At 33.8% G+C, this 22,357-nt stretch overlaps 2 protein-coding genes across 2 annotated transcripts; both read left to right on the forward strand.

The window, feature by feature from the left end:
- Positions 1-333: 333 nt before the first annotated feature.
- Positions 334-11,071, forward strand: LOC108776244 (uncharacterized). Its single transcript, XM_018542800.1, has 4 exons — positions 334-387; positions 9,799-10,001; positions 10,738-10,845; positions 10,930-11,071. Exons 1-4 carry the CDS (start codon positions 334-336, stop codon positions 11,069-11,071), a joined length of 507 nt encoding a protein of 168 aa, XP_018398302.1.
- A 2,523-nt stretch (positions 11,072-13,594) lies between these two features.
- LOC108776251 (uncharacterized) lies at positions 13,595-21,730 on the forward strand. The gene is made up of 4 exons (XM_018542809.1): positions 13,595-13,708; positions 20,609-20,766; positions 21,454-21,561; positions 21,622-21,730. Exons 1-4 carry the CDS (start codon positions 13,595-13,597, stop codon positions 21,728-21,730), a joined length of 489 nt encoding a protein of 162 aa, XP_018398311.1.
- The last annotated feature ends 627 nt before the right edge of the window (positions 21,731-22,357 follow it).

Raw genomic sequence — 22,357 nt, forward strand, 5'->3', positions numbered from 1 at the left:
TTACGTTATTTTTGAGATTAATATATTAACTAAACTTCTCACTTACTCTATTTTATGAGTGTCAATTAACTGTAGCGCGTGTTTCGTCAAAACTCCTAAGATTATATGAGAGAAACAACGTTTATATTAACTGAACAGAATCTGTAGCGTTTCGAAGCGCAGAAAGTATGAGATTACAATTTTCCTGCTAAATTTCTCTTAAGGAATATGAGATTATAATTTTCCTGCTAAATTTCTCTTAGGGAATATGTTAGAAGGTTCACTCTTTGCGCGAAACGGTATGCGATTTAAATTTATTCGCGTGCAAATAAACGTAAGTAAGGTTTTGATGCGATGTGGCGTATTACTCAACGCGAGGTGAGCTCAAAGGGAAAACGCGGAGATGACGTAAGTCTCCCTTTGGGCGATACCAGAAAACTTTTCCGGATGCCAAGCATTAGAGTTATTTACCGCGGGAAGCTCCATTTTTGGCGGCTACTCGCCACCACGGCGCGCGCAAAGTGTGAAGGCAACGCGATACTTATACAGGGCGGGCCATAAAGGCCGCTATAAATTACACCCTTGATAAAAGTAGCCATATTTAATGCCGGCCACCCGCGGGGTACACCTGAATACGAATTCATTCGCCCTGACAGTGACAGCGTATATATTTTATCCGCACAATACGACGCGAGTTCAAGAATCGCGCACACTTTTTGGCTCGGCATTACGGTATATTTGTGTTTCCGGGCATCTCGCTTCTTATTCCACATGAAACCCACAGTGAGATCAACTTGGGTAAGCATGACAGGGCAGTCATGAAATAAGATAATTCTGGGGAAGATATCACTTTATTTATACTTTTCTCATAGAATATATAGATATTGGTCGTTATAATTTGTGAATAGAAGTATGTAGTAGACAATGGGCACAAAAGTGCAATTATCGAAAAGTTCGTGCTAATTGACATTGAAAAATATTTAATAAAATATGAAAAGTATAAGGTTATGAAATATGCTCTTTCTATTGGTACGTTAATCGCTAAGGTTTGTGCTTCAATATTTGTAGCGTTTTTCACTGGCAGAGTTAGTGCGCACTCAATGTACTTTAATGCCTTTGTACACAAATCGATATAGAAATATATGTTTAATAAAAATAAAAAAATGAGTAAAACCGTAAAATCTTCAATATATCTTATTGTGTTATTTGACAAAATACACAATAGGCAATTTATCAATTGAAATATCTCACTTTAACATCAGATTAGAGTAGTGTATAACGACTTTAATATGCACTGAGTGCGCACTAGTCTTGCCAGTGAAAAACGCTATTACTGTTAAACCAAATAAATGATATACGATTTTGATCAGTGTTTTCTAGCAGTTGTGTGACTGATACTGATTATAATTTGTAATATTCTTATATGCATAAAAGAGTTGCATTACATATTTTTCTTTTACACTTGGGAGAAAGATGGCAGTAAATACAAAATATAAAATAATATTGTTCGATATCGTTATAAAAACAATTTTATGGATTAAAATTTTGAATGCTTTATATGATTCGAAATATTTTGTTACTAAAATCCTATTTAAACGAATAAAATGATGACCAGCGTACTTCTTAAATTATCTCTGTTTTATATTTTCTTAGTTTAGGATAACAAAGTAATTCTGAATAATAATATTTTTCGTGTAAAAGATTGGCCAGTTTTTTGGATGAAAGCAACGCAATAAATGACGAATGTGGGACTCTGAACAGAACAGGCTTTTTGACGAGATCGTGCGGCAGTTCTCGTCTAAACCGTTCTAAATCACTAAAAAAAGCTGTTATTGAAAACTACTTCGTGTACAATATCGTGTGTCTCTGTTTCTCTAGTTTAAACTTTTTTTTTCGAGTATACTCGTATTACTGTTGAAACTAGTACACAAGATCAATATACCAAGGAAAGCATGAGCAAATACATACAATTACGTAATTTTTCATATTACATTAAAATGGAGAATCTGAAACATTAATACTATACACTATGTACTATGTTATTCAGATGACTATTTTTAAATGCCTCATCCTGTACATATACACTATATTAAATTTATAATATAAAATTATACCCAATTTAAGTTATTTTTAATTATTTTTATAGGTCGTCATTGTTTCTACTTAATATGTTGTTAATTTAATTAAAACAACGAAGTTAATAATTTAACTCAAGCGAACGTATTAAAGAGTGTAGCCAAGATCCTTCAATTCTGGCCGTATAATTAAAGGTTAAAATAGGTTCTAAATGAAAGATCTCGTTGAGCTGAATATAAATATTTTATTTTTATTTTGCACCAATTTTCCGTTTCAAAGTTATAGGATGTGCATTCATATAATACTCGTATTATATATATTATACATATATATATACATAAATATACATTGTGTATGTATGTACATACATATACTGCACATCAAATTATAGGTACATGAATTTTGAGAAAGTGTCAATTTAGTCATTTGTTATTGATTGTGTCGAGTACAATTAATGGACAATGCGAGCATTTCCAAACCTTCGTTTGGAATAATATAATCATGCAAGGTATTATATGACGGTTATAATGTGACTGCAGTGTTCAACAATAGCGAGCCAGATTCGCACAATAATACGATAGCTTTCGACCTATCTAGGAACTGTCCGCAAGACTAAATTGTAATCGACTCCACTTTGATATCTGGATTTTAAACTAAACAGTCTGTCCTTATTTTACATTTGCTCTATCAAGGCGAGGAGATAGAAGCGCTTTAGCTCGCGGGCCGAGTTTTAGACAGGCCTGATTAATACGTATTATATAATATAATGATGTAGTTGTACCGTATATAATAAAAAACTATTTTGAATTTAGGATTTTTGGATATCTATAACTGTGGAACGGAAAATCAGTGCAAATTAAAAATATATATTTGTATTCAGTTCAACGAGATCTTTTATTTCTTTATGGTATCTATTTTAACCCTTAATTTCGCTGCCAGAATTAGTGACAATATATTTCCCATACCTATTTGGCTTTAATTTGAATTTAGTTCACTGTTTATTAAATAAACATTAATATGAAAATTGTTTACTTGAAAACCAATCATAGAAATAATTTACATTTTGACACTTAAAATTAATAAAATGTTACTTTTAATTCAAGAAATTGAGTTAACAATTATTATTGTTACTGCTTATTTAATATTTAATAGTTTATATTATGTGCATTTGTAAAAGTAAATTTTATTATATACTTTTTTATCTAGTTTATCAATTCCTAATGGCGAGAATGGTGTTCCTGGTCAGTTTTCTTATATTATATTGGAGAAGCGAGAGTTCCGCGTCTAGATCGAGAAGGCAAATATTACCCTCTCTACCAATCGTCTTCCCATTTGGAGGAACATTCAAGGTATTTTAAGCACTTTTTATGTTTACAAAGTATCACTTTTCCCCAGTACAAACTGTAATATCGTACCCTTCATCGTGTTTATAATTTTATCGTGTGAAGTACTTTGCTTGGAGATTACAATCGAGGATCCTTGATTAACTTGGGAACTCATGTTTTTGAAGTATTCTTTTACTCTGCGCGCGTGTATTTGAAAATTTCTGTGAATATTTCTCTCAAGAAAACACGTTAACTAATTACTATTCTCGCGGCGTAATACTTCGCCGAGCGAAATAATAGCGAGTCTTCTTCGTAAAGATACGGATTCTATCCCGCGGCAAATATCTTCCATCTGATAAACCACCAACGCTCTTATTCTTGGACGTGTAGTAGCTTTCTGTAATCGTTTTGCAATTTGAGTATTACTGAAATAAAGTTTTTGTTTCTCAAAGAAACACTCTTTAAACAGTAAAGTTTTAACGATCTTAGTTTCAACGCGCGTAATATAAATATTATAATATTTAAATTATAAATATTATAGTTTTACGTAATTACACGTGTTGGCTCATTATTTTGGCATCAATCGTTAAGCAAAAACGCAACATTTCGCGTACGCACACGCGCAAACAAATACCTAATTAACAACTTAACTAAAACACACATAATGAATCATTTACACCCTTTACTTGAAGCTACAAGTTGTAATGTATAATATTATTTGTAAAGTCAGAAACAAAAATGTATAGACATCTGATTATAAATTGATGAGACATCTAATTATAAAATATTTTATACTTATACACGTTTTTATTTTTATAATAATAAGTAATAAGAAATAAAAAAAAATTAAGAAAGAGAGAGAGGGAGAGAGAGCAGACAAGATTTTATTTCGTACATTATAATATATTGATAATAAATTTTTTTAACTTTTCGTATACTTGTTAAATAAAAATTGTTTTTGCATACCTACATTGTCCTGATCTCTGTAAATTCATTGGAGCCAGCTTAATTAACACTATGAGATTGAAATTAATTCGAATGCAAAGTAATGAAATGCATTAAATTTTCTTTAAACACAGTTTAACGATAACAATGCTGTTAGTATCTTTGGCAACACGAAAAAAGCACAAGGGACCAAATTTAAATAGTGATCAAGAATGTCCCGGCGTTCGCCACAGGACGATTGATAATTAACTGCAGTTTTATCTGCGGTCCGCCCTTAAATCCTCTAATTAAATCGGAAAACTCCTGCTGTGCAGTTTTCTCCGTTAGATGAGACGATTCGATGTCGTCATGGATTTTGTTTGTCTTCGTTTTTGCTCTCTCTACGAGATATTCTCAGTTATTAGTATAACTATCTCTTTCTCTCTGTTTCTCGTTCTCTCTAAAGAAAAGAAAACTTAGGAGAAATTAAATGAAAACTTAATAGAGTATCTGATTGGCGTAAATAAGCGATTTTCAAATTGTCTGGAGGAATAGTTAGAAATGAGAGAGATATTAGTTCTTTCCCTTCACTTTTCCATTTCAAGCTTTGTTACGTAATTATAGAAAGATGATTGTTATTTTAAAGATTAAAAAAAATTTGCCCTTACGCCATAATTATGTGCTAATTATGTGCTAATTTATTGCTCTAATCCCGAATTTTGTGCTCCTTTCTATTCGTAGGAAATTAATTTCAAAAGTGGGGGTGCTGATTTCACGTTAAACTAGTACCCCCACATGCATAAAACACATACAGAGTACTGTAAACAAGAAAATATATACCTATACCAAAATTTTGTGCTAATTTTGTGTTCCATGATACTGCATTGAAACTTCGACAATTATGAAAAATTACTTATGAAACGAATATCGACCACTATACGTGCATTAGCACAACGACATTTCTAATGAGATCTTCTTAATTTAATGAGCACAGTAAATTCAGTTCCGCTATATTCTTGTAGCACATAATTCTGGGAACATTTTAAGACCAAAATTGGCCCGGCAATTAATTGCCTTAAATAAAATATCTTTAAATATGTACATTAAAAGTCTTCAAACCGATTTTCTATTTACTTTATTATTTAACTATAAAAAAATCTCATAGTTACCCTATGTTTTCGACCGTTTACAGTGGTGTTCCACCTTAAACTTTTCACGCGAAGTAACTTTCACCCCCCACCCCCTTACCAAGGGGCACATGTCGTCTATGATTGTACTGTTGGGGGAGACCTCTATCGACGAGGCGGGTGCGGGAGGGGGGCGGGCATACGGCCCGCCGAAACATAATTTTCGTATATCTTTTGAACTAAGAATGAGCAAATGATAATTCCAACTGAGCATTCGTGAGCAAATAATGAGCAAACGAATGCACGAAGAAAAAAATTGATTTTTCAATATTGGGGGGATAGTGTGAAGTTGGCCTTCCAAAACTTAATTTTCGTATATCTTTTGAACTAAAGGGAGCAAACGAAAATTCCAACTGAGCATTCACGAGCAAACGATGAGCAAACGAAAATTCCAACATGTCTGTGAAGCTGGCACCCCCACCATTAACCGATTGTTATTTTAAAGATTGAAAGTGATTCTCTCTTCCTCATTTTAAACCTAGAAAATATTATATAATAATATTATGAATTATAATGTTATATATGAATTATATGCGCATGAATGTGTAAATAACACTTACAATTAACAATATTTTTTTAAAGTCATTGGAATACTTATTTGAAATAAATTATTAGAAATGAACTCTGTACGTGTTTTGATGAGATTTTATAATCTTTAAGATTGACACCATTATAATCCAAAATTTATATCATTATTGTCATTGCAATTATTGCTTTTTGTGTTTGTTTATTCTTCATCTTAATATAAAGTATTTCTTCAAAATATATTTCTTTCGTATCTTATAAATATATTTCAGTTACCGTGCAATATGCAATAAAATTGACGTGTACCAGTGGAACGTAATTGAGAATTGAGTTATCACAAATTGCCGAGAAATGTCAAAATTATATCGCTTCTTCTAACGCGCTTCGAAAATATCGCAGAATAATACTAAAAATAAAATGCAACGTTCCAGAAAAGAATTTGGCAGCACGAATGATTGCGCAGTTGCGCCTTTTTTCACCATTTTGTGAAAACAGGAAATAAAAAATGGAACGAAAGTGCACGAGGGATGAATTCGATGTACGCGATCAATGCGCGTGAAAGGGTGTCGGAACATGGCACGCTGGCATACATACATATAGACACGAGGACAAAGCAAATCAACCAACATTTCGGTCGTTATAGCATAGAAATAGTCAATTGTTCTCTTTCGGAAAGTCGAGAAGACCCTTTAATCCAAGGAGCAGCGCGCGGCAATTGTAAATATTTGAATGTTTGCCTTTTAAAACGCCGGCGGCCAAAGAGGAAAGCGAATTGGGCGCGTTCGGGTCACCGCACGTGCAAACTCGCGGAGGAAATTATGTCGAGGTTTGATTGTCATTCGTGACGGGGAGACGAAGGAGGCTGGAAAGACGGAGCTCTTTCTTCCCGAAGTATTGCTCTCTGCAGTATTATCGTCTTGCGCAAAATGCATTAATAAAGCGCTGAATATATTTTGCGAATGCCTTCGTTATTGCATGCTTGATATAACGCTATTGGATGGATTATATAATGTCTGTTAAATACCACGAGAAAAATTCACCGAAGATTTCTGTGCAGTCAGTTCAACGAGGGAAGAGACTCGCGCGCGTTTCTTTTGACGATCAGTAGCGCAGTCGTTTTAACAAATGTGCAATGTCCGTAACACAGGTAAATTCTCAGGTAAACATTTGGAATTACAAAGCTCAGATACTACGATCGGGAGAGCCTTCGGGATTTCTAACGTAAATACGTTTCGAAAATGCGATAGCAGAGAAAACAAGACGCCGCGAGCGCAGCGCGCTTTACGTCCTTCCGCGGAGCAGATATTTGGAATGGGATATCGATCTCTCATCTTGCTTCCAATAAGGATGACCGGCCCATCCCTCGAGGGACGACGTCGAATTCAGATTCCGTCGGTGCATCCACCGGGTCGCTGCATAACGGAAATGTCGCGCGATTTACAGCAATTCGACGAAATGCGAGGCCGGGTGTAATGCAAAAAATGTCGCGCTCGAAATCAGTAGAGGAAAAAAGAATTAAAAAATTCGTGCAAAGCACAAAGTTCGCCGTTAAGGTTTAAATTGGTGCTCCTGAGAACGAGAAAAGGTTAACACAACCCTGTAATATTTTAAGACGCCTTCTAACTCTAATTGTAAGATCTGATGTAGTTTTCAGAATTTTGTATGTCTTGTGCAAAAAACTAAGAAATAAAATTTGTACTATTTCTTATATAATGTTTAGTCGTAATAATATACTCTGCTTATTTCAAAGACTATTTTTTCAATTACAGTACTTTTCAAGAGTATTTATACTTTATATGAAGTTTGAAATGTTTTTAGATTATGTGTTAAGTTTTTTCTGAGTTTTTATAAATAAAATGCTTAATCCCCAACTGAATAGTAAGCTCGTATAAATAAAGTACAATTTGTAAAAAGAATAGGTCTTTTTTTTAAAACGAGCAAGATAAAAATATATTTATCTTTTATTCATACATAAAAAAAAATATATATATATGTATATATGTATAAAATAATTCCAATTCTCACATTGTTAAATAATTCTCTTCATCAGCGGAGCCCTTCATCAGTGGAGAGAATAATAAAAGAAAAAATATAATGACGGAATGTATTGAATAAATATTATATAAAATGTCACAACAATGAACAAACGCGATTATTTTTAACCACATAAAATGCTTCTCTCATCTTGTTAAACAAGAGGAAAAGACAAAAACATTCGTTGTACTTATATGTTATACACTTTAACAAGCTTTAAGTAAAGATCTCATACATAAGTAATTATATATAGTATGAAATATAAGCATTTTTTTGTAGGATACAATGAATATTTTACTTAGCATTATTAAATTACGCATTTAAATTATGCATTTGTGTATCGCGCTTGTATTTTCGTAACATGTCTCATGTCTGAAGGGAACGTAAAGAGATAATGTAAATAAATTGGCAACCCGTCTTGGCGACGTCGGTTCGCTCTTGCATAAAGAATACGAAGCATCTAAGCAAAGTAGAAGCGTCGCGCGTCATAAAAACTAATGTAGGAGGAAGGACAGGTTTATGGCGGGTTGCCAGAGAGTTGTAAGTGCCTTCTCCGTCATCTGCAGGTTGCGAAAATAGCGTAAGGATAGGGATCTTATCCACGGACAAAGCCGCAATTAAACTACTGTAGTCGACGAAACTTGGTGCCTGTAAACACAACAAAATCATCTCCGTGGTCTACGTTGATACGTTTTGGTGCACCAAGTTTCGAGCGTACACTTCTCATTGTCTATCCGTATCTCGATTATCTCGCGATATTTTTGCCTCCTCTTTCGCCTTTCTCGTTTCGGGATCGCTCATCAATCTCTTCTCGATCATGCTGTGGCCGGCTGCGCATCTCCGCATTAGACGCCGATGTTATCGTCACTGGTGCCCCTCGCCGTATCTTCACTTGTGCCAGACCAAACGCGAGTTTCTTCTTCCATTTCACGGGTGATTTACGATCGGGTAGTTTAATCTCTAAAATGAATTCGCGAGTCCTACTCGTCTACTCCCATCAATTCTGTTCCTTACGACCAGATACGAGGTATTAGCATATGAATTTTTATGTATGGTATCTATTGCGAGATGTGGCATATCACAGACGACGCATCCGTGGTCCTCTGAGTTGCACCGGAAGCGTCCGTTCTCTTCTCGATTCTCTTGTTCTCCCGGTCTTCCATTCTCGCTTGCGTGCTGACTCGAGAAAATCACAAAATTAATTCCCGTCCGTTTTTCGTTCCCCGTATCTTTGGTCTATACTTTTCCGGATGAGTGAGTAAACTGCCTCTCGCCATGTATCCGTTCGCGGCCTGTACCTTTTATTTTCTGACCGAGTAGAAAGCGACTCTTTTATCTCGATCGCTTGAGAAAGAGATAAATCCTTTATTTTCGAAGATAAAAAAAAAGAAATGTTTCCTGCAGAGGGGAGGAGAGACAGAGAAGGAAGGAGTACCGTGATTTAAACCGCGATCGTGAGATCCTTCGAGTTCTTTTAGAAATGTGCAAACGTATCTGCTCCATTTCGGTGTTATTTTGGTTGGAATTTTGCAGCGTATTTTGTGAGAAATTTTTGAGAGAAGTTACCACTCGCTGCATCTCACATTCATATTTCTTTTAAGAAAATGTATCCTATTTACATTGTAACTTCCGATTTATTCAGATATTAAGTATATATTAAGAATTGAAGTAGCTGAGTTAATACATCCTCATAACGTATATATATAAGTACGCAAATATGTTTGTTTGCTTGTTGTATCTGTGATAAGCTCATCGTGGGATTTGCAGTGCCCGTAGAGCTCTCCGGCAGGATTGTGGTTTACGGGCAGAACTTTCAGTTCCAATACTCTCTGCCGCCAAACACAACATTCTTCACGGACTTCCTTACGTCGTCGTCACGACGACGACGTAAAAGTGTTAGTCGGAACGAAAGGATAACTGTCTACCGGCTTCTGGAGGACGAGTTCGAAAGGTAAGAATTATTTCACCGTTGGACATTCGTGTACGATGTAGGTACGATGCATCGAACGACGTGAGAGCATGAAAATTTACCTCGTTATTTGCACACGGATATACGTATCCTAAACTACAGACGGAATTTCTGCAGATATTTGAAGAGATAATTAACAGATAGCACAGAGACCGTTTGCTGAGCAGAATTATTTGCAAAGACTGAAAAAATATATTTTTAAGTGTCTTTCACACATGGAACAATTTTACTGAAGTTTAATTCTAAAAATTCAACTGGATATAAATCTGAAAATAATATTTTGTTTCCAACAAAATTTTTTTTTTTCATATTTATGTTTAATTGAATTTTTATGAATACATTTTTTATAAATTTAAATAATTACGTAGGAATTTCAAGCATAATGAATAATACTGCACAAAGTTTGCACATTCTAGCAACTAGTGAGGGTTAAATAATTATTTTGATGCTCCAGTAAAATTAATTTAGAATTGTATTTACCTAAATATTAGATACTTTAACAAAATTATCCCTTTCGTGCATATAAAGAGTCTAATTAATATTAGCTATATTAAAGCATACGAATAAATAACTACCATAGATAATTGATAATATTTGTTTTATTATATATATATATATTTTTACTAAAAAGTATATATATATATACACTTAAACAATATTATTGCTACTATATGTATATACATATGTATTGTTTTATCTTTTATTAATGAATTTATAGAAGGGGAATAGATGGAAAAGAGTGCATGAAAAAGAGCATATGCGAAACAGCAACAACTCTTTTAGAGGACGAAGGACTTGTGGGAGAATTGTTGCATCTTTTGCTCACGTAAGAACATTTAAATTTTAATTCTCGTTTGGATATAAATATTGCTAGGCTTCTTGAGAAATTAAAACTTGATTTTTATTTCAGGCCTCGAAAAAGCGATACACCTTTGAGCTCTGAGTATTTACAAGCACTAGAATTTGGTCGAGAATACCACGACTGTTCACGGATTTACAAATCGTGTCTTCCTGGTCAAGGAATTCTAGATCAAATCTCAAAATTAATATAATATAGCGCAATGTAGCAATTATGTCTTTTTTGCGATACGTGCGCTATCTCTGTGTGACTTAAGAAACTTTTCAAGTTGCCCACGTATTTCTACTTTTTTTAAAATAAAATAATCTAGAAAATGTTATATTTAATATACAAGAATTTATTGTTAAATTTAATGCAAGCAAAAAACAAATTAAAGAAATTACTGCATCTTCTATAGCAATTCTCACTGGATATTTAATATAATCTATATACATATGTACTGAACGTAAAATTTGTTGACAGATAGTTCAATAACCGTGTTTTGCTTTTAGCATCAGTTATTTAACTTTTTAGTTAAATAATTGATCCTAAAAGCAAAATATAACGTTTTTCTATATAAACGAGAATTTATGCATTTATACGATTCTTATTACGTAAATATTTTTTAGTAAATCCTACAGACATACACATGTCGCAATTTCTATTGCTTTACTGTTTAGCCTCTAGGTGGCTTTAATGTTATATATAACAGTGACATATAGCTTGATAATTATAAATAAATATCAGAAGAGTGTTTAAATTCAAATTGACTTGTAGCAGTTAATATTAAGACATTATTATATTAAAAACGTTATTATCAAGATTATTCAATCTCGAAAAAATCTAAATTGATTTAAAAATAAAGGTCTTTCAATATTTTCCAATAACGATCATGTTTAGTAACGGTAGTATATAAGGAGGCATAGAGTAAGTTTCTAATTAGTTTGATACTACTCAGGGAATGATCTATGCTTTATGGCGGTGCATTTTTCGCAGCTGCTGGGAATTAATCAAGATTTGAAGAATCGATAAAAAAAAATTAAATTAAGAAGGGGACATCTTATGGCACTTGTGTGTCATCTGAAGATCGCTCGAAGTGAGAGTATAATGAAAGACGTTTACCTTGATAGGTTTCAAATAAGCCTGGACTATTACTGAGATAGTGACGTGGACTATTTATTTTGCAACAGAAAAATAATGTTAACATTTCCACTTCATGATAAGTCAAAATAAACTATTAACCAATCTCAATTGGTACAATGATTTTATTTATTAGTTTGGAGTACATTTCTCTTATGAGTTATGCAACTTGATTTATTTAAATTAAAATAGTTTAAGTTCATTTTTTAAGAAAAAAAATTTTATTTACATTGTAAATTTTTAAGCTTAAATTTAAAACTACTGTAGTAACTCGTATTGCAAAATTTCTTTCATCGAAGATAGCTATACATATATGTATGTGCATTGTAAATGTATTTAATAAATTTCTGTTATCCCATTAAAGACTAAAAGTTCATCCAAGGCCATTTTTTATCCTCTATAAAGATAAAGTGTAGAATACACTTTCAGCTAGCTAGTTGATATTTTTTACGAAACCGTGCATTACGCGGCCCATAAAAAGAAAAAAAGGGTTATATCGATTTGAGAAACCCTTGCAGATGCAAAGAATTGTCGCGTTTCATGATACTCGAGTTTGAATTAAGCGTAATCGTCGCATTTTTCTAATTTAACGTTAATTACGTTTCCTAATTGGTACGAAATGGCTGAAGAGATAAAGAAGATAGTTAAGACGAGACCGATTCAAGAAAGTGTCATTGGATCTGTAAAACTGACCGTAAAGTCGATCGGTCCTTAAGTTTCCGACGCAATTGCTTTGAACAATAAAGGATAAAAATAATAATTCTTAACGATTCCTTGGATTTAACGCTTGGATTTAATGAGCAGTAAAGGAAATTCTATCCTTTAGAAAGAAGAATTTTATTTTTTAATAGAAAAAAAATATTTGTCGAGCTTTACCTTCCTCTTTTCTGTCTCGCCTTTTCTGATCGCGGAAGTAATCGTATATTCATCAAGACTACTTGAAACGATACTACTTGAAATAGAGATTTCAATGAGAAAAGTAATGAAAGCAACGAGCTAAGCGGATAATTTGTCACTCGAAGAGCAAACGTTGCGCAACGAGTAGTTAAGTAAGTATCACTGTATTCGCGGAAATACCGGTAATTGATCGATGCTTTCGGGGCGCGTAAAAGCGTGGCGTACTCGTCGCTACTTGGAGTGGGAATAACTTTCGTAGTTACGCTCGGTCGGAATTAAGCGACCAGTGTATCTCGCGGAATTAACGCTAACCACGCTCCTCATAATTGGCAACGAAATAACCAGGACGAGAGAGAGAGAGAGCGCGCGGAAGTTGAAAACGGTAGGAAGGGGAAGCCCCGGCGGCGGAGAGGCTCCTGGCTCACATTCATGAACGATCGTAGTGGTTATTTGAACTAAGCGTTGGCGGATTCTAGCGTAAAGCGTGTCACGTCGGAGTCACTCTCTCTCTCTCTCTCTCCCCTTCTTCTCACCCCCTCTCCTCATCCCTCCCTCCTTTCTTCGTTATCTCTCTCTCTCTCTCTCTCTCTCTGTCCCTCTTTATCTCTTTGCAAAACTCGAAACGGATTTCACAGTAACTTTGTCCTCCTAAGTAACCCTTGGCTCAGATCTCGCGTTTCTCTTCTCGACAACGACAATTATGCGCCCGCGGCTTTGGTGCAGTGTCTACCTCATTCTCCTCGCAATAGCGGGACCTACGCATTCCGGAAGACCGGTCAGAGCTTTGACCTTTCCTAAAGGCAGCACCTTTTTCGTAAGTGTCATACGAGATTCCTGTTAGGTGCATTGAGAGCATTAAAAGTTTTAAAAAAGAATGTCATCCGTTGAATATAAATTGACTGTTTATTATTCGGCTTCGCCATTTTCTTTGCGATTTTCTGATTAAAGGTATCGTTGGATATCATATATCTTTTGAATTGATTACAAAATAAAAAATAAATATAAAAAAATGAAATAGATTTTAATTACTTTTAATTAAGATAATTTAATTATTTTTTTTGTAATTTTTATGTGAAGATCAAGTAGATAGCGTTTATTTGTCTTTCAAATAAATATAAATAAATCATAAAAAGTTGATGTAAGATGTATTTTTTGAGTAAACTATACATAAGATATAATTGAATGATCCTATGGGAGAAATGAATCGAGAAAGAATCATTAAAAAAATCGTAAAGAGGCGATGTTGCATTGATTACAGCAACGCAAACTATCTGAAACCAGTTTACTATCGTAAAACGCTCGACATGAAAAAAAGTTAACAAACGTTAAATTGACGATTCATCAAATTTTGACGGCCAGAACACGATCGATTTAACAATTTTCCACGTTACGGCAACTTCGGGGCAAACTGCAACGCAAAAAAATTATGAGCGAAACGCCATCAAAATCGTGATGGACGTTATCTGTCTTGAGAAAAGTCAAACGTTTTTAAATAGTAACGCGATAAATATCAAAACGCTCCGCATTGAACGGCGTAATCGATCATTTATATGTCGCGGCCGTTCAAGCGTAATTAAGCGACTTAATAACATGTAAATGCCCCGATTACATTTAAACATTAGAGCGGGAGCTGAAGGATTAAAGGCTAAACACACACGCGCACACGTCGGTACAGATAGGCGAAGATCGCAATATTTGTGAGAACACAGAGCATTCCGCAAATGATTGTTCTGCTCTGGTCTTCTACGAGCTAAATTGAAATTCTGCCATGTGTAGAACGAATGTTTCTACGCTTTCGGAACGCGCGCAGAGTTTTTCCCCGAAAATATCACTCTCGTTAAATACAATATATATATATATATATTGCGCGAATATTGCTAGTGAATTTTATCGCGAAGAATGCCATCGGGAATATTTTGCATCCCCGACGCGCGGCGAAATCTGGGCGACAGATATACGTACCATTCTCTCTCGATTAATTACATTCTCATTACGCGAGAATGCACCGTCCGTGAGAAATTCGCGGAATTTTTTTTTAGGCGGATTCCGCCGCGCGTCCAGTAATTCGTTCCGGCTATTACGGTTTTTCTATCATTTTGGAATCGTTCTCTCGTCGTGAACCGGTATAGCTTTGTGGTACTCCAATATTCAAATACCGAAAAAGGCTGCCGTGCTCTTTTTTCGCCTTTCGCGAAACAGCTGCGCGCGCGATACGGCATGTTATGAAAACACCCTCACGTAATTTATACGATTTCGCGTCCAGCTTCGTCGAACGCGTAACGCGGATATATATCTTATCTTTCCGAAGCTGTATGCCTGTTACATGACGCCTCTGAGACTAAAGTTGCACGTTGAACCTCGTAACGTAGGTTTATTTTTGACAGCCGTAGGTATAAGCAGTTTTCGAAACTTCTCGCTCATACGTGCTCTCTGCTGCGTATACCCAGATGAATTCGAAGTATTGAAAGTTGAGATGGGCGCGAAATTTATCTCTTATTAATATGAAAAGAAGAGGAGAATGATTTTCGAAACCTTTACGTTGCTAACACAAAAGAAGAAACTTGCAGTTGTGAGTTATGAGATCGTCGTTCAACTAAACATTGTAAAAATATATAAAATCGCACAAATAAATAATAATATATGTCAAAATTGTATAATTTATAATGGAAATATATAAAATCATTTGTTTTTATACAAAAATTAATATTTTACCTTTAATTAAATGTAAATATTTGTATTAGATGAAAAATTACAATAATAATATTGTGTTAATACATTTTATAGCTCTTATGTAAATACAGTTTTTTATAATATTATATCGTACACATTAATAACATAATTTAAAAAAGAATGTAATTGTAATTCATTAACGAGTTAAAAGTTATTACGTAAATATTTTTACAAACGCAACTTTCATTATAAAAATTTATTTTTGCCAATTGTTTAATTACTACAAAAACAATAATTATATTTATAACTTTATTTATATACTATACGTAAATATAGCTTTAATAATGAATTCTATAATTATCCGCTGTAATTGTAATTTTACATAAAATTTTTTGTGTTACAAAGTAACAGTCAGTTGTAATATGATTTTTGATGCAATATTTAATGTAATTTTGAAATGAGTTTGGGGAAGACATAGATAGATGGTATTTTGGGAATAACAAAATTTTACCAAAATTGATTATTAGATTATATGGAATGTGTAATACTGTAATAAATTGAAATATTGTGTATAAGTGCGCGCCTAGTAATATTAATCAGGGCTGAACATGTGTTTAAAATACTTTTATTTAAAACACAGTTTTTACAATACAAGTTTATTTTGCATTTTTGAAAGTTTTATAAATAATTCTCTCAAATAATAAAATCAATTGTCAATCTTTATTACTAAAAAAAAAATACAAAATAATTTTAATCTCTCGTTATTATATTAATACTGAAATAGGACAAAATACACTTATCTTACAAATACTGTTTTTTAAATAAAAGTATTTCAAATACATTTTACTCAACCCTGATGTTAAGAAAAATACGAATTAAGTCTATCTCGGACTGAATGGAATATAGGATATATAAAAGTGGATAGAAATCAATACATTCGTAAAAAAAAAAGCATTACTCATAATTTCGAATAGTAAAGAGATCGATGTACGCACATCGATGGCAAATGGATCTACCATTCGAGTGAATCGTAAAAAGCCATAAGAATCAATGTTGTATAACATCTTCGTATCATCCCCGTGCCGGCGTATATAGGCGGCACTGTTTATGCAGTCTCCGACGCGCCGCTGCAACGCGAGAGAGGGTGAATTTATGTGCCATACGTACACGAGACCGGCTCTAATGTAAACCGATCAGAGGAGCCCGTATTTTCGCTTTAAAAGGCACGAAGTCGCGGATGGCGGGCATATTTTGAAACACGATGTAGCGCGAGGTATTAATACAGGATGAAGCTATACACTTCGCGACGTAAGTACGTACACCAGGTGCCACAAATGCCTTAGCACATGGAGTTGCATCAATTTTTGGTATATTCGGAGTGCCGTGTTAGGACCGATGCGTCATAGCTGGTTAGTTAGTCGGAGAAAACGGCATTATTGCGAAGCAGCTGGATCTGGCAACCCGACCACTTTATGCTCGACATTATCGTTAACGTAATTTAAAGGAGGTAAGACATTAACGCTTTTTTATCAAATTAATCAAACGAAGCTCCGAATTCAAATTTCATTTAATTCGATGCTTATTTAATTTAAGGCTAATTTTGAATTTAAATTAATTTGAATTTAATGCTTATATTTATACATTATGCAAATTGCATAAATTACAAAGTTATATCGCGCGGTCAAAATAATTGCCAATAAATGTATTTTTCAGTCTGCGGGAAACAAGAGTAAGACAAACGCAATTTGTTCAAATTCTATACATATATTAACATAATTAATTAGACAATTAAAAATTACAAATTACAAACATTATAGATTATTATTAATCTCTGTAAGAGTGTATTAATTTATTAACATATGATATATGTTGTATTTATATTTAAATAAATACTCTGTTTAAAACATTTTTATTCCTTAAAATAGACACACGTTATCTTGCACTGATAACCTTTTTCTCAAAAATAAAAGCAGCAAACGTGTCTTTGAGATTTTAGCATTTAAACTAACTTATACGGCAGAAGAATTATGCAACTCATAATGATCCAGTGCACTTACATACGACGAAGTACACCGCAGTATCGATGTGATACTCGCCGTGTTTACCATGTACATTATCCGACATACACAGGACGAGAACAGAGCTCAGAATCAATATGCATGAATCAACGTTGTCTCGTTATATCCCGTCTACATACATCACGGTACATAGGAACATACATTAATATTTAACAGATTATTTATTTGACATTTTGCTATGCGTTAACATTATGATTAATTATTTTGGAACAATGGCGGTTTAAGAAAGAAATGCATTGTAAGAAATAAAATGTTAATTTTAACTCAAAGACATTGAGCGTTAACATTAACATAAAAATGTTAATTTTAATATTTTTGTATGTCTCAGAAAATCCACTTAACGTTTTTGAGTTAAAATTATTATTTTATTTTTTACAGTATATTATATCACTATTATAAGAAAATTGAAAGTTGAAATTCATTAGCTTAAACTTATGTGATTATAATAATTGGCTAAAGTTTATCGTCGCAAGCATAAATTTATCGTTTTGAACGCGTATACTTATAAACTGATTCGATATAATTGAAATTTAGATTTGCACTGTTATTTGTAATATGAACGTTTCGTGCTTCCAACCATATACTGAAAGATTTATCTTTGAAAATTCCGACGAACAAAGGAACTCGTAAAATTACGTTCTGTCGAGCTTTTTACCTGCCATCCCACAAGCGTTTTGCACTACGTTTTGAACGCAGCCGGAAAATTATGCAGCATGCAACGATCCAGTGCACATACATACTTCGTCTTGACGGTCTAGCGAGCTGCGCATAAATCTGATTGCCTTATCGTATTTTCGGCTGCTAAGAAACAGGGACGGCTACAACGCGGTAAGGTGGCAGGACACTGACAAACGGCTTGCCAGATCCAGACGACACCATCCTTCTGTCGCATTTACACCGAGAGCAATACCCAGGCGATTCACACGGTTAATAGGCACTGCGGAACCGGCAGGTTCTGCCTCGCCATTCTATCCGCGGCATTCTACCCTGCTTTCTTGCAAAGAGGAAAACGTCAGAAATCGAGCACTGTAATTTAGACGCGAGACGAACGCTAAATAGTGAATAATCGAGCATTACGGACAGTTGCAGTTAGACAAATGTATGAGATTAATTTTTTTACTGTGTCTGTATATTTTAAATATTTCTTTTAATTTATTAGTTTCAATTGTGTGTGTTTTTTTGCGTAATTATATATATTTAAAGTCCTAATTCTAATTGTAAGTAGTCGATGTGTTATTAATCTTCCGTCTGTAATCTTTTTTGTTTAGCTCAAGTTTTTGTTCTAGGTTTTCAAATAAAATTTAAGGATGCTTTTTAAAAATATCTTTATTATATTATACCAAGTAGTTTTTTAATTTAAATATCAAAATCTTTATTTAATAAAAATTGAAATTTGAACAAAATCAGAGAGAAGAATTTCACTTGTGTCAAAAAAGATTTACAAAGATTGTAGACGGAAGGTTAAAAGAATAGAAACAAGACGGAAAAACCGTCATGCGGTGTGTATATTGCGTTATGATAAAACTTATTAAATTTCCAACAACTTTTCAAATACTTGAACTCAAATCTACAAATGTGTGAAAATCACTTCGAGAACTTTGTTTATGAAAGATCGACGAGTGGCGCGGAAGATTCTCGCAATATTGCTCGCCTGGATAATGAGGGAATAACTCGAGAAAATCGCGGCATGGAGACGCAGTTTTACGATAAGTATCTCGTTATTTATGGACGAACATAAAGATTGAATCACGGAGAAGAAATCCTCGCAGCGGGGTGGAAAATAATACATTCGTACGTGGCACAAGGGAGTCGCAGTAACACCTAAACCTGTTTTCGCGTAGATAACGGAATAATTCTCAACAGTAATTCGGATAAGACGAGAATCGCCCGGATGATTCCGACTTCTACCATGCATGGGGGAATTGAACGGTTGATCGGAAATTCACAAAGTTCCTTCACGGAGATTACGGCGATTTCATACACGCTCACGATCCTTTGATACTAACTTATGATTTCGGATTTCGAGAAAGTTGTAGGTAAAATTTCACTCGAGATTCCGCGCGACTTCGCGTTCCTTCCTCCTCAATTTTGTTTTCGAAGAAGCATTCTCTTTGCACACGCGAATGCAGAAGCCATCTAAAATTATTTTACTCACGCTCACGTGTAATTGAATAGTTAAATAACGAAATCAAAATCTAAATTGTTTAGGAGCATTCGAATAACTGCGTTATACGGCGAATATACGGTTTTGATTAGTATTTTCTGGCAGTCATATGGCTGATACAGATTACAATTTGTAATCTACTAATCTGTAATATATTGCATATTCTTCTTACCCTGGAGAGAAAGATAATAAAATACAATTTTCTATACTTGATACTGTTATTAAAAATGTTTTAGGGATTAAAATTTTGAATGCTTTATATAATTCGAAATATTTCAAGTTAATGAAATGTTAAATGAATAAAAGTATGTCCAACATACTTCTTAAATTTTCATATTTCCTGAATTTATGTTTTATCATATCTTTATGATTTTCGTTTTTATAAGCTTAAACACTTGATTATAGACAATAAGTAAGTATACTACATTATATTATTTGTTTGTTTGTGACATCTTCTCCCATAGAAGGTGACACCTTATCCATATATATATCGATGGAAAATATTACTTTTCAATATCAATAATAGAATTTTTCAATATTAAGAATATCAAAAGATTAATTCGTTATTTGTATAAATAAAGGAAAGTTTCTAGAATATAAATAATATTTTTTCGTTAATTCATTAATATTTAGAAGTTATTCAAGAATATAAAGGATTAAGTGTGGCACCTTCCTCCGAATTATCTTATTCATTGGGATTTGCTTTGTGCTTTAGTGTGAAGAGAATTTCACAGGAGCACTAGATTTGTTCATTCGGAGCTAAATTAATTCTGAAATTGATGGTAAATAAATAATCTTTCAGTACCGCCTAAACTACAAGATAAACTCTTTGCCTTACACGACGATTTTCGCGCAAGCGGCGGGTTTTAAGACGACATGGGAATTGCCGACCACCGGTGGGCTTCGGAACATCCGGTCTGTCCCAGATGTCCATAAATGCGCCGAACTCGTGTACGAAAGGTAATAAATACTGCAATAGTTGTGTTGCATAATGCAAAAACGGCAACGATCGCAAGGAGACTGGAAACACGGCCACGGCGGCAGAATGTCGGGGAGCAAACGTAGAAGATGGCAAGGGAATGGTTTAGAGTTGGTCGAACTGTTGGAACTAAAATGATGCGGGTAGATTTCTGGCTGGCTGAGCGAAGTCTTGCGTTATCACTAAGATCGAATAGCGAACGATGCAATATCGCTGGCATGTCAATTTCCACAATTTTTAGCCGTAGTTTCGCGAAGCACAGTTTTCAATTTTTTTTTGAATTGAAATCGGTTTACGCATACAGATATATTTAAAATACAATTTTTGAACAATAAAAATAATTAAAATAATTAAAGATGTTGAAGTAAACGCAATTTCGCAACTATTTCCGACGATATTTTTAATTATCATCAAGTCAAACTCCTATATAATTTTTTATAATTTCTTAATTATTTTGTCATTTATTTGAACGATTTTATGAAGATTATTAGACTTCTTGTTAATTTATTTAATTATTCTTTTTTAATATTAAGAAATATGAAACAAATGACGTTTATCTTATACTGAATACGAATTAATAATTTTAATTTAAAAAATTTTGTTTATCTCGATAATTTTATTTATATTTATTAAATTTATCAATTTTGTCATATGTGTGTGTGTTTCAGTCATGGTTTTGATGGCCGTTCTTGCTTACTGAAGAATATCTGTCAGGGCTTGCAATACGCGAGGCGAAAGGATGGTGTTATAGGGAAGATATTAAAGCTACTCGCGGAGTAAGTATCGGAATATTAATACCAGTTACATACCAGTGTGTTAATCGCCGTTGCTTTCAGGTTGTATATTAATAATGGTACTTGGCACGAAGATCCGCTGTTCTGTGAGCATCATACTATAAATTGCCCTTTGCAATTAGTTGGGTTTAATAGTTTTATGGAGAGCTAGCACTGAAGTATCTTAGACAGCAAGTTACCGAGTAATTACTCGTTTATTCGAAACGAAACATGCATTAAACGTATTTTGCATAATATAATATAATGTTGCTATGATTACATGAATAAAACTAATAATTCTTATTAATTATAATTCTATATGTATGTTATTAAATAATAAAGAAACCGTACTGCTATTTTTCGACATGGCAGAAAGATTAATTTATTAAAAATGTTGAAATATTGCTAATAACGATGTTATATAATGAATGTATCAAGAACAGAGCTATTGCTTGAGAATGAATAAAGTAAAAATACAGTTACATTCACTGCGTAATATGAGAAATGTCATGTCAACGTTTAAAAGTTAGCAATCTTCGTAGCAGATTCCATTTTTCACATTGAAATAAGTACGGACGTCGCAAAAACGCTCGAGTACGTATCTCACTCCCACGCGCGATTGTTCCTACAGTTATCACTAGATGACATTATGAGAAATGACAGCGGTTAATGAAACATTTGTCATGCAGTAAAACCGCACGCGAATTATTCCGGGAAACCGGACACGGCAAGTAGTAAAATATGGCGATATGTCAACCGACTAAATGTAGTAAAAATATACGTTTAGTTAAAAGACCAG

Source organism: Cyphomyrmex costatus, unplaced genomic scaffold (assembly GCF_001594065.2).
Source record: "Cyphomyrmex costatus isolate MS0001 unplaced genomic scaffold, Ccosl1.0 scaffold111, whole genome shotgun sequence".
In the NCBI taxonomy this organism is placed as follows: domain Eukaryota; kingdom Metazoa; phylum Arthropoda; class Insecta; order Hymenoptera; family Formicidae; genus Cyphomyrmex; species Cyphomyrmex costatus.